This window comes from Poromitra crassiceps (genome assembly GCF_964638095.1).
Source record: "Poromitra crassiceps genome assembly, chromosome: 29".
In the NCBI taxonomy this organism is placed as follows: Eukaryota; Metazoa; Chordata; class Actinopteri; order Beryciformes; family Melamphaidae; genus Poromitra; species Poromitra crassiceps.
Window position 1 is genome coordinate 14,103,390 of NC_139641.1, and position 18,093 is coordinate 14,121,482.

General features: G+C 43.7%; 1 protein-coding gene across 2 annotated transcripts; it reads right to left on the reverse strand.

Annotated features, from left to right (window-relative positions):
- Nucleotides 1-423: 423 nt before the first annotated feature.
- gpn2 (GPN-loop GTPase 2) lies at nt 424-17,606 on the reverse strand. Of its 2 annotated transcripts, XM_083662725.1 has the most exons (6): nt 17,554-17,606; nt 16,284-16,746; nt 13,265-13,421; nt 12,331-12,491; nt 2,199-2,329; nt 424-1,505 (listed from the first exon to the last, which is right to left on the reverse strand). In XM_083662725.1, the coding sequence occupies exons 2-6, from the start codon at nt 16,707-16,709 to the stop codon at nt 1,433-1,435; spliced, it is 948 nt and encodes a 315-aa protein (XP_083518851.1). In that variant the 5' UTR covers nt 16,710-16,746; nt 17,554-17,606; the 3' UTR covers nt 424-1,432. The 2 variants fall into 2 exon arrangements, with proteins under 2 accessions (XP_083518851.1, XP_083518852.1); XM_083662726.1 differs by lacking the exon at nt 17,554-17,606 and having other exon boundaries at nt 16,284-16,822.
- Nucleotides 17,607-18,093: the final 487 nt, after the last annotated feature.

Genomic DNA, 18,093 nt, shown 5'->3' on the forward strand with positions numbered 1-18,093 from the left:
GGGGTGGGAATCACCAGATGCAGAGGCCTGGCATGGCCTGCAATTATTTATTTTTTTATATCGATACTTGGCGTCCAAGTATCGATACAGTATCGGGAAATAAAATATATATATATATATTGCCGTATCGCTTATATTGCCCAGCCCTACTTTTCGATCTGTCCTAGTTTGTTCTATAATATTCAGGATCTAGTGGCCCCATGCAGATTTGAAGGGAAGTATGCAAATGATGTAAACATTTCAATAGTATAGCAAACCGTACGAGTAGACATACAAACTGAAGGGGGGGGGGGGGGGGGGGGTAGTGTGCCATCGGTGTCTTAAAAATAAATATTGTATTTTCAGCTGGTTAATTTGTGTAAACATGAGCCAGACATGACAAACAACAGTACCGGAATCTATTTTCACAGAGGATATCACCCCACTTTATTTTTCAGAATGAATATGATTATATAGAACTTTTATCTTGGTTGTTTGCCATGGAAACGCTTGAAAATAGGAGCCCTGACTAAACAATGTAATAGATTAAAACAAAAAAAGCAAAACGTTATCAACCATAAACTCATTTCAGAATAAGGTATTGACATTTATGGAGCATTTCGGTTCTCATTTGTAAACACTTTCACTGTTTGGACTATTTGGTCAGAAGAAAAGAAGAGCATTGACTTTCCCTTCAGTCTTCCGTGGGTGTGATTTTCACGAGGTTGTGGTGTAACCTTGAAGGATCTACAGCAGGGGTGCCCAACCTTTTTTGACCCAAGATCTACTTTTCAAGTAGCCAGCCTCCCGAGGATCTACCAGTCCAGTTTCAACATCGCCAAACGCACACACATCGTTTCCAGCCTGCAGTAACTAACAGCTCACAACACTTTCTCGTTGTCCCACAACCACTTGACATTAGGGCTGTGAATCTTCACTGGCCTCACGATTCGATTACGATTCAGAGGGCTACGATTCGATTACGATTATCGATGCATCTCGATGCATCTCAAATCGATGCATCACTTTTTTCCCCCAATACATGATTTATTTTTTCTCACTTTCTTTTTTCTCACTGTGTGGCTACTTTTAAAATAAAAGTGCATTTGGAATTGCATTGTATTATGATCCATAATTAAAATAAACAACTGCATGTAGTTCCATTATATTTTATTTGATTATATATAAAAAAAAATATATATATATAATCGATTTTTGACACCCCTCGCGATCGACCTGGGGTCAGTCCGCGGTCGACCAGTAGACCGCGATCGACTGGTTGGGCACCCCTGATCTACAGTGCCGGAATTTGGTTCTCGTCTCCCCGATGCTTTTTTTTTGTGGAAAGGCTTTTAGAATTCAAGCCGAGTGAGATGGACGTTGCCACGACTCCGCTGGTAAACTTGTGCTAAAAGGGCCGTCGCTTGTGTCCTTTTATTTGGGGTTTTGCCATTTACAGGTCCATCATGGCCTCTTCCACAGTCTTTTCACTGCTCTCGACATACCTCTCTTGCACTCCGTGAGCTCTGGAGGGGTCAAAGGTTAAAGAAAATACAACAATCGAACAATAATATTGTCAGACCCAAGTTTCAGATGGCATAGTGCAGTGATACTCAACATGCGGCCTGCTGTGTGGCCCGCGATGGAATTGCAATATATATATATATATATATATATATATATATATATATGCAGTGCACCTGAACACAACATGCAAGATACCTGCTGAATAAGTGTGCAAATGTTCATGTCATTCTGACCAATACTCCACTTCTGTTATAGCATTTCAGTCTGGAATATGGAATATCTTTCAATAATCTATGATTTAGCTGCTACATTGTCAAATACTGCTGTCTGCTCGCTACCCAGGCACTTATGTACAGTATGTACTTAACCTAACTAACTTAACCTAACAAACTATCCGGTGTGCACAACATTGTCAGACTAAACTCCGGCTGACACCCCAAAAACCTACAATCCGCTCCAGAAAAATGTATATTGATTGTTTATTAACTGGCCCCTGGCCTTCTATCATTTCACGAAAGTGGCTCCCGGGCAAAGCAAGTTGAGTATCCCTGGCCTATAGTGTATTAGTGTTGTCATTCTAAAAATACAGGAGAGCGTTTCAGTTTTTCGTTCACCTCCTGTCAAATCTCCAGGTTTTGATTTTAAGCCAGATGAGTCACAAATGAGTCACTAGAAAGAATGGGAAAGGATACAAGTTGAACTGGAAGTCTGCCCCCACAGCAGCTGACATCATGGCCTGCAGATTCCTCTCCTCCAGGTCGCCAAAGCAGTAGCCGTTGGCCTTGTCCACTGTGCGTAAGACCTGAGTCATGCTCTCTTTGTCCTAGAGGTAGAAAGCAGTAGTGCAGGATTAGATGTTTTTCTATATAGAAACATTAGATACAAACTCTGTTCTGGTCACTGATATTCCTTTTTGCGTCATGAGAGATGATGCCAATCTTCCGCTGTTCTGCAGCTTTGCCTGCCTCTCAGTTCGCACTACTGATAGCAACATACAGGCACATTTGCAGTGTTGGGAGTAACTCATTACAAAAGTAACATATTACATGTAATATATTACTTTTAGCAGTAACTCAGTAATATAACTTATTACCAATAGGATTTCAGTAATATTATACCAGTTACTTTGTCAAGTAACACAAGTTACACATTTAGTTTATTTTTATTTTTATCAAAGCACAAAGATACAATCATTTCCTATTCAAATTGTGTGTTTTTATGCAAATAACAACTGTAGATGACAATAACAAAGGAAAAGGATACCATTTAGAATTTTGGACGGGTTACACTGATATCAAGACGGTTGAAATTATTTTTCGGGATGGTTCTGGGGCGGTGATGTCATTCTGCTACTGCTGTTATTTTGGTGAAAGTAATGCAAAAGTAGTGTAATAAGTGATGAGTTACACTACACAGAGTGTAATATTGTAAAGTAACTTATTACTTTCAAATGAAAGTAACTAGTAATATGTAGTATATTACATTTTGAAAGTAACTTGCCCAACACTGCATGTAATATATTACTTTTAGCAGTAACTCCGTAATATAACTTATTACTTATAGGATTTCAGTAATATTATACCAGTTACTTTGTCAAGTAACTCAAGTTACAAATTGAGTTACATTTGATTAAATCAAAGCACATATTTCAAACAGATACAATCATTTCCTAATCAAACTGTGTGTTTTTATGCAAATAACCACTATAGATGACAATAAGAAAGGAAAATAATAACATTTAGAATTTTGGACTGTTTACACTGATTTCAAGGTGGTTGAAATTATTTTTCGGGATGGTTCCGGGGCGGCAATGTCATTCTGCTGTTGCTGTTATTTTGGTGAAAATAATGCAAAAGTAGTGTAATAAGTAATGAGTTACTACACAAAGTAATATTGTAAAGTAACTTATTACTTTCAAATGAAAGTAACTAGTAATATGTAGTATATTACATTTTGAAAGTAACTTGCCCAACACTGGTTGGGGGTAACTCATTACAAAAGTAACATATTACATGGAATATATTACTTTTAGCAGTAACTCAGTAATATAACTTATTACTTATAGGATTTCAGTAATATTATACCAGTTACTTTGTCAAGTAACTCAAGTTACAAATTGAGTTACATTTGATTAAATCAAAGCACATATCAAATAGATACAATCATTAACTAATCAAACTGTGTGTTTTATGCAAATAACCACTATAGATGACAATAACAAAGGAAAATAATAACATTTAGAATTTTGGATTGTTTACACTGACTTCAAGGTGGTTGAAAAAAAACTTTGGGATGGTTCCGGGGTAGCAATGTCATTCTGCTGCTGCTGTTGTTTTGGTAAAAGCAATGCAAAAGTAGTGTAATAAGTAATGAGTTACTCTACACAGAAAGTAATATTGTAAAGTAACTTATTACTTTCAAATGAAAGTAACTAGTAATATGTAGTATATTACATTTTGAAAGTAACTTGCCCAACACTGCACATTTGTAGTACTGCAGCCTTGAGCCTAGGTCACAAGTTCCGTTCATTAACATGTTGTTGTTCTGAGATCAGCTACAGTATGCATAATGCATGCGTGCAAACTAACCTTTAACTAGAAAAGCCCCAACTTTAACTGACCTCCGCTGCTCAGTTTAGTGTCCTTTCTTGCTCAAGGTCACGGGTGTGTTTGTGTGTTCCTGCCTTTAAATTTGCTGGGTTAACTGCCATGGTAACCAGGGTTGCTGAAGTTAAGAGGCAGAGAAAACGGAGCAAAGCTGCAGGACAGGCTTTTTTCCCACGGCGCGGCGCAGCCGAGGGCATCACGAGCCAAATTGCTCAATCGGGGCGCCGGCTGCCTTTAAACAAATACACATTCAAACGCCAAGCACACAGACGGTAGGCTACTCTGAGTCGCGGAGCTGCCAGGTTGTGTTGTGAAAATGTCGAGAAAGAAGAAACGAAAAAATTCTTTCTATTTTCCGATCCTGTGGCGTACGCGTTCACGTGAATTCAACTTGTTTGTTTCTATGCCCGTTCGCCCCCCCACTGCTGCACAAAGTGTTGCTTGCTTGTTTAGTCAACGTTTATTAATAGGCTATTGAACGTGTCGCGTGTCCGAATGGCACCACATCCGACGTCTTCAGGTACCCCTCCCCGGCAACACGCCCGCCACATGTGATCGGCAAGCCCACCCCCTTCCCTCTGATGATGCGGAAGTGAAAAGCTGTAGTTCCTCAAATGGCCACTAGGTCTCGGGGCAGTAGGCACCCCCCCCCCCCATGTTAAAATACCTGACTTTGTAACGGGATTAAACATCTTTCCAGTGAGGGGCAAAACACGGATTTGGTCTATATAGCTAATTTCACCTTTTCATAACAACTGTAGGGGGGTCATTTTTTATTAATATTTTATTAATATTATAATCGCTGGTTTGGAGTAAAATACATGATAGAAAAGGGGGTGATTGACAGGTCGCGTGTCCAGTGATCGTGCAGCTTGCCGATCACGGACCAATAGCAGGTGGAGCTGCGGCAGGTGTGGAAGGCCTCAACCCATTCCCTCCCACTCTGCTGACGAAAAATCAAGATGGTGACACCCACCGTTTGAACTCGGCCAGGAAAACAACATTTAATGGGATATATATACACCCATATTATTTATGTCTATGATGCAGACAGATATTCCTTGATTTATAGTATGATGATGCTAAAGTAGCTGTGTTATGAGTGCAGCTAGGCTGAGTGCTCTGGTTATGCAGTTGGGGGGGGGGGGGGGGGGGGGGGGGGTTGGGTGTCCATTGAGCAAAGGATGGGATGATAATGATAATGAGAAGTAATAATAATAATGATAATGAGAAGTGCTCTGAGAGAGAAAGAGAGAGCGCGTTTGTCGGTAACGCAAGTCTCAGTTATACACTATATAGCAGTGATCCTCACTATTTCCTCGATGAGAGCCGCACTGGCAGGACAAAGCCAATAGGAGAGCCACTTTTACCGCAAAACACCAAAAGCCACCCCAACCAAGCACATCTGCCTACCATTTTTTTGTGTTTTATTGTTTTCCACACACACACACACAAACACATATATACTGTATATACATGTGTATATATATATATATATATATATATATATATATATATATATATACCAGTGTTCCCCTAGAAAATCTTTCAGGCCTGGAGGGATTTTGAAACGTACCCCGACCGCAACGGTGGGGGCCGTCGGTGGGGGCCGTCGCTGGCGACGCTAAAGTTTTAGCTAACCTGTTCACATCTATGTTCGCAATGGCATCCCAAGTATCATCATACTATTATGGGATGCGATGCAAACAGTTGTATTATGGGATGTGCGTTTCGCAGGCAGCGACACACGAGAGGGCGCCGGGAGAGAGAGGGCGACCAGCTGCAGAGCTCCGTAAGATATAGGCTTTTCTTAAGAGTAATTTAGTTTTGTTTATCATTTCATTGCTTCTATTCGCTTTGTAAACACCTATTGTCTATATAGTGTACATAGTAGCGTATTTGCACTTTTGCAAGAAAGAAAGTGCACAGTAGCGCGGATTAGTGGACCGTTGTTCTCGACGCAACATGCACAACATGGAGGACACCGCCAGCCACAACAACAGCAGCAGTGGCCGTAGCCACAGCAACAGCGGCACCGGCTTCGCCAACGCCACCACGCACAGATACAGCAGGGACACGCTAATAAACATCAGGATTGCACGAAATCAACCCAACCAGGACTGGTTGGCTCCCGTCCTCTCTGAATTTCCTGAACTTAAACAACAGCAACGGAAAAGAGGGACGCGAGGAGGATTAATCGCCCGCCTGAGAAGACGCGCAAACAAGCCACCTCTGCCCAGCGTTCTGCTGGCCAATGTTCAGGCACTAGAAAATAAAATGTGCGAACTGAGAGCACGGGCACAATTCCAAACGGACATAGCGAGCTGTAACGTTCTGTGTTTGACTGAAACCTGGCTCTCACCTGAACACTATGTTGTAACGGAGCACACAGCACAAGAATTTCACATGTGATACTTGTACTACGGAGTGACAATAAAAAATCTTGAATCTTGAACACGTTGACACGTTTTGGAACAGCGCTAGCACAATACTCCTAAAAGCAAAATGCTTATTGTTTTGAATGATTTGGCACCTTCTATTACTGTCGACACCAGTATTGTTGTATTGTAATAATATGCCATAAAGGTTTATTGAAATTTTGGGGAGAGCAGGGGGGGGGGGGGAAATTAAAAAAAATTGCAATTTCTTAAAGCCGCCAACTAAAGCTTTGAGAGCCGCCAGCGTCTCGCGAGCCGTGCAATGAGGAACTAGGCTATAGAGTGAGAGTATGTGTGTGCGTTTGTGCGTGTGTGTGTCTGCGCACGTCGTGTCACATCTGTCACGATATTCTTAAAATGGTTGAACAAAGACACCTGTAGGGCACTGATGGAGCGGCATGCAGACAGAGTCTGTGCCAGTGCAGTGGGTCTGTCGGTCATGCCCTCAGGGGTACACTACAATAACATTACCCCTTTGTACAGTTCATTTCCGATTGGCTGAAAAACACATGCAATTCACAGGGAACAGTGAAGCCTCAACAGCCCTCACCAATCACTACCAATCAATTAATGTATTCAACCAAATTGGTTGTGATTGGATAAATTGCTAAGATTGACATTGTATTGTCCAGTGATGTTGAATCCAGCTCCATTGTCTAGTAGGAAGTGAATGCTGACATCAAGATTCCACTTTGCTGTGATGACATGACAGTAATAGATAGATTTACACGACAGTAGCAGCATATTTTATATAAAAAACAGAAAAAAAACACACCAGACAGTAATTTTAGTGAGCCTACAATCGAGAGCTGCAGAAACGAGTCCGGAAATCATCGATGCTAACAGTCCTGGTTCTTCACTGTTTTCGCCTATGGGAGTTTTGAATGGGTTTTTGGCGCGATGCTTCTAATAATCTCTCTGGGCAACGCTGGCTTAATCAAACGCGAACCAGTGTTTAGTAACATCATCTTCACACATGAGGACCACTTTTACGAGTTTTGAAGCTTTTACGTGCCGTTAAAAGGGCGGCTAGCTAGCAAACGGCTAAATGAGACTACACTGTTGAGTCGATGGGGATATATACGTCAATAACGTCATCACTTCAAAGGACGAACACGGAAATTCTCTTTCCCTCACCTGGTTCAGCCCGTTCAGCCCGGGGTAATCAGTGCACACATCAACAACAGTCCAGGTTGAGTGGTGACGTGACGGGGGAAGCCTATGCGACAGTGTGTAGTTCTGGATTAGCTTAGCTCGAGCTTTTTACTTCTAGGGCTTGCATTTACGCTACAAAACTCATGAAAGTGGTCCTTCATGTGTGAAGATTATCCGACTGAACTCTGGTTCACGTTTGATTAATCTTGCGTTGCCCAGAGACCGTATTTGAAGCATTGCGGCAAAAACCCATTCAAAAATCCCATAGACAGAAACAGTGAAGAACCAGGAAGTCCGGGACTTCCGCGTTCTGACTACAAAAATATGTCATCCCTGCGGCTCTCTATTGGGCACGTTTGTTTTCAGTCAATAAGTGTGTTATCATTGGGACAAAAACTATGACGCTGGGACATTTACATCTTTTCATCCTGCTGCTTATACCCAACAACTGGGCGTACAAACCTCCAGTTCCCCATATGAGAGAGAGGTTTTTGGAGATTTTGGGGATTTAGCAGATCCAATAACCAGATTGAGCAGAACTCACATTTTGTAGTCAGTGAGCTGTAACCTAGTCTAAAACGACAGCCTTGTAGTGTGTCCCAGTGCTGCAATAAAACGCTGTTAACATCTCACAGAACATGGCGGTTGCTCGTCTCGCTCTCCACTGGACTGTTATTGTCAAAATAAACTTGATCTAACTGAAAATCCGTATCGAGTGCCACTACATGGCCATACGGCCATCTGCTGTAGCGTCCTTACTTTTCTTCCTGATTTAGACATTATCGAGTTACATTAAAACACCGGGTCAAAACACAGGAACGAGAAATAATGTTACCTGAAACCCTATGAATGTATTAAAGCACAGAATTGTCTGTACGCGCCTATACACGCTCAACTGGGAGTTCTTACTTCTTACTGTCCCAATGTCAAACACCGGATAGACTTCAAAATACTACTCACCACCTACAAAGCCCTCAACAACCTGGCCCCGCCCCCTCCCTACCTCCTCCTCCGCCACACCCCTACCGCCAGGTCCGCTGACACTAACAGCTTGATAACCCCGAGGACCAATCACCTGGGGCGACAGGGCCTTTTCAGTTGCTGCACCCTCCCTCTGGAACACCCTCCCCATCCACATCCGTCAGGCAACCACTCTACTACCATCCTTCCAACAGGCCCTCAAGATCCACCTCTTCAAACTCCCCATCACCTGCTAAATCATCCTCCCCTCCATCATCACAACTCATCCATCTTTAAATCACATACGGTACTCTGTTTTATTGTTATTACTATCGCTATGTTCTTTTATGTTTTGTATCTATTAAATTATTTTATTGGGTGTACAGCGACTTTGAGTATTTAGAAAAGCGCTATATAAATCTAATGTATTATTATTATTATTATTATTACTGTATCTGGTGATCTATAATGAAGAAATGTAATTCTTTTGGAGACAGGAGAGTTAAGTCTCGACAGATATGACTTCAGAAAGAGACAGAAAAAAAGTCTTGAGACACAGTTTCAAAAGTGTTGGGCAACGAAGCATAAATTAAGCTTTAGGATGATTGAACAGAGCTGTCGAGACTAGGGATGTTCATTTTGAAAATTTTCCATAATCGATAATCGGTGAAAATTAACGATCAATTATCGATTATCGATCATATTAACTCATTGAGTTAATATGTCAATCGTCGTCAATTCAAATAGTAACGTAGAGTGCCAATGACGACGATTGTCGTCAATTGCGTTTTTTGACGGTGGGACGTGGATCAAAGCCTGATACATCTCCTGTAAAAATTTGGGGCATGTTGAATGTGTATAACCTATTTTACGGACCCATTAGGTGGCGACAGTGCTCTCCAGATTAGAGAAAGGTGAGGAAAAACAGCAGAAGAACAAGCCCCGTGATGAAACGGAAACCGCATCGGTATGCATCGATATGCATGAAGCATAACGTTAGCTGTGCCTGCAGCAGCCAATCTGCTCCCACAATTGAGCCCCCCCGTGTCCGCTGCGATAGCCCCTCCACATGATTAGTTGTGGAGTTGTTATTATTCTCAGTTGGAAGCGCTGGGAGCCGGTGACAAATACACGCGGAACGCTGTGAAAAAGCTGGGTTTTCAGTGCAGAGCAAACGCAGCAGAGAGCCACCAGAGACACACCCACGGAGGAGGGGTTTGCAGTTGAGGGGGGGGGTGGGGCACGCAGGGCAGCATTCCACACCGACCCAGACAGACCCAGACAGCAGGCTCGATGGACAGATTGGCAAGCTAGAATATCTGATGCCCACCAGCAGTAAATCAAGACCAGCAAGAAAGTGTAGGGTCTGCGCACGCAGGGGCCAGCGCTGCTGGTTGCAGCTAAAAAATATTATTTTGTCAAACAAAATTCCTTTGTTTTCGCTGTTTTATTGAAGGAAATTATTTTTGAGGTGTCACTACATCAGAAAATATTAGCTTCAGAGTCAGTGATGTGCTTGAAATGCTTCATTTCACAAAAGGCTGATTATCTCAGCTTCTAATTTGAAACGTCTGTTTTTGGTGAAAACAACCTATCTTCTCCGGCTGATAACTAAAGAACGGAAAATGATATCAATAAACTTTTTTTTGCTGATGATACAATAGAGTATCATCGTTCTTTGGGCGTGTTCGGTGTTTACATAGTAATATCACACAATATTCTGTGGGCCTCGAGAAATCACTGAAAACGCTCTGAAAGGGCTGGCACTGGGAGCATCCGTCTTCCAAAAGTGGCTGGCACTCAATGAGTTAATACTTATATATTTTTTATTTTATTTTTTTTACAAAATGAGCTCCAGCACCCTGGCATCTTGGTCACCGTCCGATCCGACAAGACAGCGACAACCGCCCACCGCTCGATCACCAGCCGGTTGAACATGGCGCAGACGGAGTTCCACCTGGTTTTACATGATTGAACAAGCTTGTGATGCTCCTTTTTATTCGGGTTCATCTGTTGCTATTTGGCCAGCAGCGCGTTGCTTGCTACAGCGCTGTGATTGAAGTGGCTAACGAGTTTGCCAGCAGCCAAGATGACACGGTGCAGGTATAGCGCAAATCCATCGTTAATGGCCAACTGCAGCGTATGCGCAAAGCACGGAACAGATAGCCAGTTTATGCCGCAGTGATGGTGGGCTGAGGCGGCGGCGTCATCTCCCTGGTTAACCAGGCTCGGCTGTACGCTGTTCAAGTGGTGAATCATTGGCGTCGTAGTCGTGTTGTACTTATAAACTGCATCACAGTTCTTGCAATATACGACGTCGTCTTTTAACTCGAAATGGTCCCACACAAAACTTTGCCTCGCACGCTTCATTTCCTCTGTCTGCTGTGTTCGTCTCACTTCAGTTCTCGGCTGCAGCTCAATTAGACCACACCCATAGCCCCACCCACAGAGGTGTTCTGTTCATTGTTCTCTGTCTGTCCAATTGCACCCTCTCCTGGTTGCAACCACGTAGTGAAAATCAAATTTGATAGTTTCAGCCATTTGATTTGATAAAAAAAAAAAAAAAAAAAAAAATCGATCCAAATTCCACAGGATCGATTCCATTCCTTAACGATCAATTATCGATTTTTGACAATTGATGAACATCCCTAGTCGAGACATATCAATTACAACTATGATAGTATACCGGCCTGCATTAATTCAAGTAGGGTACATTAATTTAAGTTCATAACAAGGTTGATGATAGCGGTGTACAACTGGCCTTAAGACATTCTAAGTGGCCATTCACAATATACGCCGAAGCAACGCCAAAGCCATGCCGGAGCCACGCAGTTTCATTTCGGCGTCCTTGTTAGCAGGTGAGACCGTTCACACCAGCCCCGGGCCACGCCACGCTGAAGCCACGCCGGAGCGATCGTTCAGGATTCACTCCTATTTTCCAGGCGTGACGCGTGAAGCTTGAAGCTGCCAGGCATGAAGTCAATAGGAGTTGTTCTGGACGGGTTCAAGGCGCGCCGAGAGGAAAAGAGAAGGCTTCTTGTGTGAACGGTTAGGCGTCAGTTCACAAGTGCTTAAGATGCAGTCTGTAGCACCTAAACCCTTTTCTGGATCAGGAAATCCACCGCAACCGCTTTATCAACTGAAACAGATTGTAGTTGAACGGACAAACTTCTATAATATAGAATACTTAGCCCTTGTTCACACAGGACGCCGACCGTAAGTAGAACTGAAGCTTGAAGCAGGCACAAGCTGAGCTGACGCCTAACCGTTCACACAAGAAGCCTTCTCTTTTCCTCTCAGCGCCTCCTCGGCACGCCTTGAACCCGCCCACAACTCCCATTGACTTCATGCCTGGCAGCTTCAAGCTTCACGCGTCACGCTTGAAAAATAGACGTGAATCCTGAACGATCGCTTGAGCAAGGCGTGAGCGTGGCTTCAGCGTGACACGCACGCGGGTGGTGTGTACGGCTTCGCCTGTTAAAAAGGATGCCTAAATGAAACTTGTGGGTTTAGCGTAGGTTGAGCTTAGGTTGAGCGTTGCTTCGGCGTATAGTCCTCATGGCTGGAATACACTATAATCACTGAGTATATAACACTGTGGGCCACCATAGGTATTGTGATGTACAACAATAAATGGTTGAAAGACAGCAAAGTTGCAGTGATACCTGTACGTTGAGAGGCACAAAGGAGACAAGGCTGTAATCTTGTATGACCTCAGCCAGTTTCTCATTTAGACGGTGGAACTTCTTAAAGAAGGGGTCAGCAGCCAGGTGATCCACGAGATAGGTCAGGTCCATCACCTCTGTGTAGAAGTCCAGGTTGAAGGCTGTCGCAGAAGAGACGGGGGGAAAAATAAAAATGCCTCAATACTTTGTACAGATGTTAGTTGTGAAATTACTAGTGTCTACCTAGACTCAGCCTTAATCCGTTTCACTACCTTAAGACTGAGAATATTATTATTTAAATCTTTTCATAACGTTAGGTGGTGCTGTTGGAAGCCTTGCATCGGCGAACCGATCATGAGTGTTGTGGGCGGGCCTGCTTTCTGGGAGCAGTGACGCTCATGCAGAACCGGTGCTGTCGCGTTTGCGGAGAAACATATGAATCACTTAGAAACAAATATAACCTGTTAATAGGACGTGTTTCATCCGGCCCCGGCGGCTAGAGGTCTTTTCCCCAGCGATAAGCCCGACTCCCGAGGCTAAACGTTACAGAGCCTGCTGATGACTTCACAGTAGCAAGCGGACCACTTCCGGGGAGGAAAAATTATTGTAAAATAAACAACAGGTATAAACTCTCTTTGCAGCACATCAGTGTCTTGCTCTATATTGGAACTATGAAACATTGCATTGTCGCTACCAAATAAATTTCTAATAATAAATGTAGGCGTGTCTGCTGCCGGGCGTTCTCGCCGGGCTCGAAGAGACAGATTTTGACAATGAAATTCCCAGACGTTTGGTGGTTAGGTGGCGCCGCTCACCAAACGTCTGGAAACCGAGACTAGTGTATACCTGAAAAATACAGGTAAGAATTCTCAGCCTTCATTTGTAACATCTTGTTTTTATTCAATCCATCCAACAACACCTCATCACGTCTCACCCAGTTTGCCGTATTGCTCGATCAGGTCCATCTTGGAGAGGACGTTGACGTGGGGAAGCTCCACGTGCAGCATGGTGGACAGGGAGGTGCACAGCACAGAGATGAACTTGGCTGGGTCCGCGCAGTAATGAGAGTCCACCAGGTGCACTGCAGTCAGCTGACAGAAGGAAGAGCGGGTGAACGATCAGAACCAACAACAAACACATTGCATTTCATCGGAACAGTACCATTTGTTTTCTTTATGATGGTACGTTCTGCTGGAGGACAAAAGGTAACTACGGTATAACAAAGAGAGAAGGTCCATCAGTGGTTCTTGATTTGCAACGTTTCGAGCTCAAGGATCTTTGTCGAGCAATAAGATTCAGTCAGTGTCTCATCATAGACGCCTGTTCAATGGATCATCAGCGTGGGGTAAATCCTCCCGTTCTTCCAACGCAGCAGAGTTAGCATTTAAGCTGCTAGCCCAGCCCCGGCAGACAGGATCGGGGATTCAACCCCCGCAGTGAACGTCACATCTGAACAGACGTCTACGTACCTGCTTTTGAATCCCCGATCCTGTAGTGTAGATGACACCTGCTGCTGCCAGCACCAGGGAGGAACCAGCAAAGAGCCCCAGAGGCTACGTTCACACAGCCATCCTTAGTGCTTGAATCTAATCTTTTCCCCCCCTAAGTGAATCAGGTCAGTCTTTTTCATGACTGTGTGAACAGTACAAGTCACATTGAAAGTGACTTTTTTTAAAGATGACCTGGGCTACTTTCAAATGTGGAAAAACATCAGATTCGAAATCTGATGTTTTGGAATGTGACTCCGGTGTGAAGAGACATCTGGCCCATATCTGACTTAATGCTTCAATGTGACTTTTACGTCATTCCAGAGCGACATTCATCACTATTCTGGGCTGGCGGGAGGAGGGAGGACCAAGCAGGCAGATTGTGATTACAAACATGGAGGACAGCTGTGAGGGAGCTAATCAGTGGAGGGACACTAACTGGGTTTCCATCCAAATGTATCGCATAATTCAAGCAAATTTTGTGAAAATCCGCAAAATAAAATGCGAATTTATGCATGTTTCCATTCAGTTTTGTTTAGCGAGTTTTGGGAGTCGGCAGGTTGAGCAGTCGGTGGCGCTTCTCGTCAGGAGGAGGCGTAACGTGCCTGTGTGCCTGTAAGAGATCTCTATCAGCGGAGACCTGCTTTGATTGAGTCATCACCGTCACCGTCATCGTCGTAAAGTCGCCTTCAAAGCATGATGTTAGATTATAACGAACTACCGTAGTTGTGTGGCTTAGCCTTCCCAAATGTTGAGGGTCGTTTTTTAGAATTTAATACATAGAATTGGGAACGTTACATTCAATTTCATTCAGACTGCCTGGCGCTAATCGCCACCATTTCCCCCTGGAGTAGCATAAAGCGGAAGTGAAGTCACATCTGGTACGTCATCGTTAATTCGCAAAATCTGTTTCTATTGCAAAAGTTTGCATCTTCCTACTGTCGATACGCTGATAAATCCACCCCCTCCAAGCGTAAAAACATTTATGCGATATTTCGACCTTTATTCGAATTTCTGGTGTTTCCATTCAAGTTTATATTCGCATTTTGGGTAAATGCGAATATCCAGAGGTGGATGGAAACCCAGTTAGTGAGGTTTTAGACCTTATAAGTATTAGCAAGAAGTAGCAGCTATTGCTCCACAGAAAGCCATCATTAAAATTTTGGCTCTCTTTCTCCTCCTCCTCGCTATCATCTGCTCCCGTATTCGCTGGCTTCCACTGCACAGTAACTTGTAAATTAAACCGTAAACAACAGATGAAACAACATCGTCAGCTACCACCATGTTTACTGCTGTCTTCTTCTGGGTTTATGTAGAACAGCAGTGTGCTGCGTGTGACGTTATTGTTGTTCTTCTGTGCATGCGGGTCACTTCAGGGCCGTGACCTGTTCACACTGGAGTCTGATGTGGGCCACTTTTAAAAAGTCTGTCTGAACAGTCAGCCACACAAAAAATCAGATGTGAGCAACAAATCAGATTCAAGCACTAAGGTTTGCGGTGTGAACGTAGAGTGGCGAAAATATTTTTTCAATTAACTCATTTTACATAGCTTAACTCTTTTTTCTTTTTCACCAAATGGCCATATTCTATCAGGTTCTGCTTGTGCTTTCAGAGATCCTTGAGATCGAAACGGGGGGGAGGGGAGAGCATACACTGCACATGAATCAACACAGCAAGAATGCTTAGCTGTGCGATATAAGATATGAATGAGGCGGTGCATACTGAGCATCAGTTCAATACTCGGGAGGACAATGTCCATTTCATCTCTAAACCTAGCCCCATAACGTGACGCCACTTACTGTGCTTACTGTACAGCAGTCGGCGCCACACAGCGTTAGAATCCTCAATAGGTGGACAAGGCCGTTCAAAAAGCTCTCCTACCCGTATCCGACCTCCGATTGCAGATCCGAAGATATGATCGCCAGCCTAGTGAAGCCAGTAAGTTCGCCGGGGCGGTTAAATGATACTGCTGCGTGAAACAACCGTTTAGAAGCAGTCTTTGCACAGCCTGTGCCATATTGAGGACAGGAGAAGCTTCCTAGTGCCGACAGGAACCTTGGGAGTTTGAGCATGTCATGACATGTTTTGCTTCCCAGGTGCGCTGGATTTGCGTTGATCACTGACAGCCGCATGTGTTGTTTTGCTCGCCGCGTGCAAGCGGTGCACCGTGATAGTGAGATCAAACACACCCTGCTGTAAATTCAGTGCAGGCTGTGGAAAGACTGCTTCTAAACGGTTGTTTCACGCAGCAGTATCATTTTAACAGCGCCGGTCAAATTACTGGCTTCACTAGGCTGGCGATCATATCTTCGGGTCTGCAATCAGAGGTGGGATACGGGTAGGAGAGCTTTTTGAACAGCCTTGCCCACCTATTGAGGATTCTAACGCTGTGTGGCGCCGACTGCTGTACAGTAAGTACAGTGAGCGGCGTCACGTTATGGGGCTACTCTAAACCTTGGAGCTCACCCTGAAATTCCACTTGGCGAGTTGTGAGAAGATGTTCTTCACTGAGCTCTGGTGGGTGTAAAGTTCCGTCTGTCCAGGACAGTCAAACAGAAAGTAACAGTCGCTGTGCTGTTTCAGTTTGTTTTCCAACCAGTCCAGATTCTTCTCGAGATACTCCATACAGTACAGCAGCCCGCCGTTGGGTCCGAGCTTCAGGCCGTCCATCACGTCGTCCAGGGTGACGAGCTCTGCGATATCCACAGCACAAGGATAGGGCAGCCCCTCGTTGGCAGGGTCCATGTTCACCACCACCGCCTTGCGTCCCAGCTGACCCAGGAAGTCGTGCATTCCTTGGCAGTAGGTGGTTTTGCCCGACCCGGGGGGGCCGATAACCACCTGGCCGAAGCATAGTGACGGGGGTGTTGCTGTAGGCTGGCCAGCGGACATGGTTGGGGTAGGACAACAACAGACTCCAGCTGGTTACCTGGCAGAGTCAGATGAACGCATTTAAGGAGCTGTAAGTGTAATATTAATGAGGCTCGACAACGACTTTATATATCAGCATAACTTTAGTAGCTACTCGTGCAGTATACAGCTCATGCAGTTTCCGCTCAGTATCACACTACAACGTTCTGTTTGCTTCCGTGTTTTGTACAACTACGGATACTCATGAGGTACAAAAGCCCATTACATCACAGTAAGAAAGTTCAGCGTTTACTTTGTTCACTATGGAATAAAAAAAACTACTAAACTGATACACTCCCCAAAGCTACTGAAACGTATTAAAACTGATAAGTTAACGCTGGCCAGAAAGAGACTACGCTAAACAAGGCAACTGTCTTGGAATGGTCACCCTGTGCTAACTCAGCTAGTTAGCTAACTAGTTAGCTAAGGGTATTGTGACAAAAGTAACCAGTCATATGTCAATCTTACCGTTGTGGACTTAGCTCAGCAAAGTTAACGGTACCCGACAATACAATGCAAGTAGACGGTTACATGCTGCCACTCCGACGTGCTGCCACTCCGACGTTCTGCCACTCCGAAATATCGGCACTCCGAAAGGGGGTCTATATTCCCCGTTTTTCACTAACCTCTCCCAACCCCCACGCCAAACCTAACCTCCCCCAGACCCTAACCCAAAACCTAACCTCTCCCACCCCCACGCCTAAACCTAAGGTCGGCATTGCGGCTTCTAAGGTGAACGACCGCCAGTCCGAATGATGGAAGTTAACGTTCGGAGTGGCAGCATGTCGGAAAGGCAAAGGAACCCCCAAGTGGACTACGTACTGACCTGAACATATATGCCGCCTTTACATTCGTGTGCACACGCGTTGTTGTTGCTACTAACTGCTGAAAGGCTCAGGTTCACTCTGAAGTACTTCCGGGTTACGTCACCGAAGTATCAAAATAAAATAAACCTTTGTGAAGTCTTATAACTATTTTTTATTTCTTTATTTTTTTTACCTCTATTTTATCATTTTTATTGTGTTAACTTATTTTCATGTCTATAAATTGTCTATTTTATTTTATCTTTTATTTTTTTTACTTCTATTTTAATTACGTTATCATTCTTATTGTGTTTACTTATTTCCATGTCTACAAATTGGTTTTAATGTATTCTCTTTTGCTATGGTTTGATTGCTCCCGTTTTAAATGTCTTTTTCTTGCATGTCCAGCACTTTGAGCTGCATTTGATGTATGAAAGGTGCTATACAAATAAAGCTTATAACGTGAAGATACATCTCTATCAAGGTACTTGATGTTCTTTAATCTAGCAACGCATGACTACATATGTAGTGATTACATTCTTATTACAATACATCTATCTATT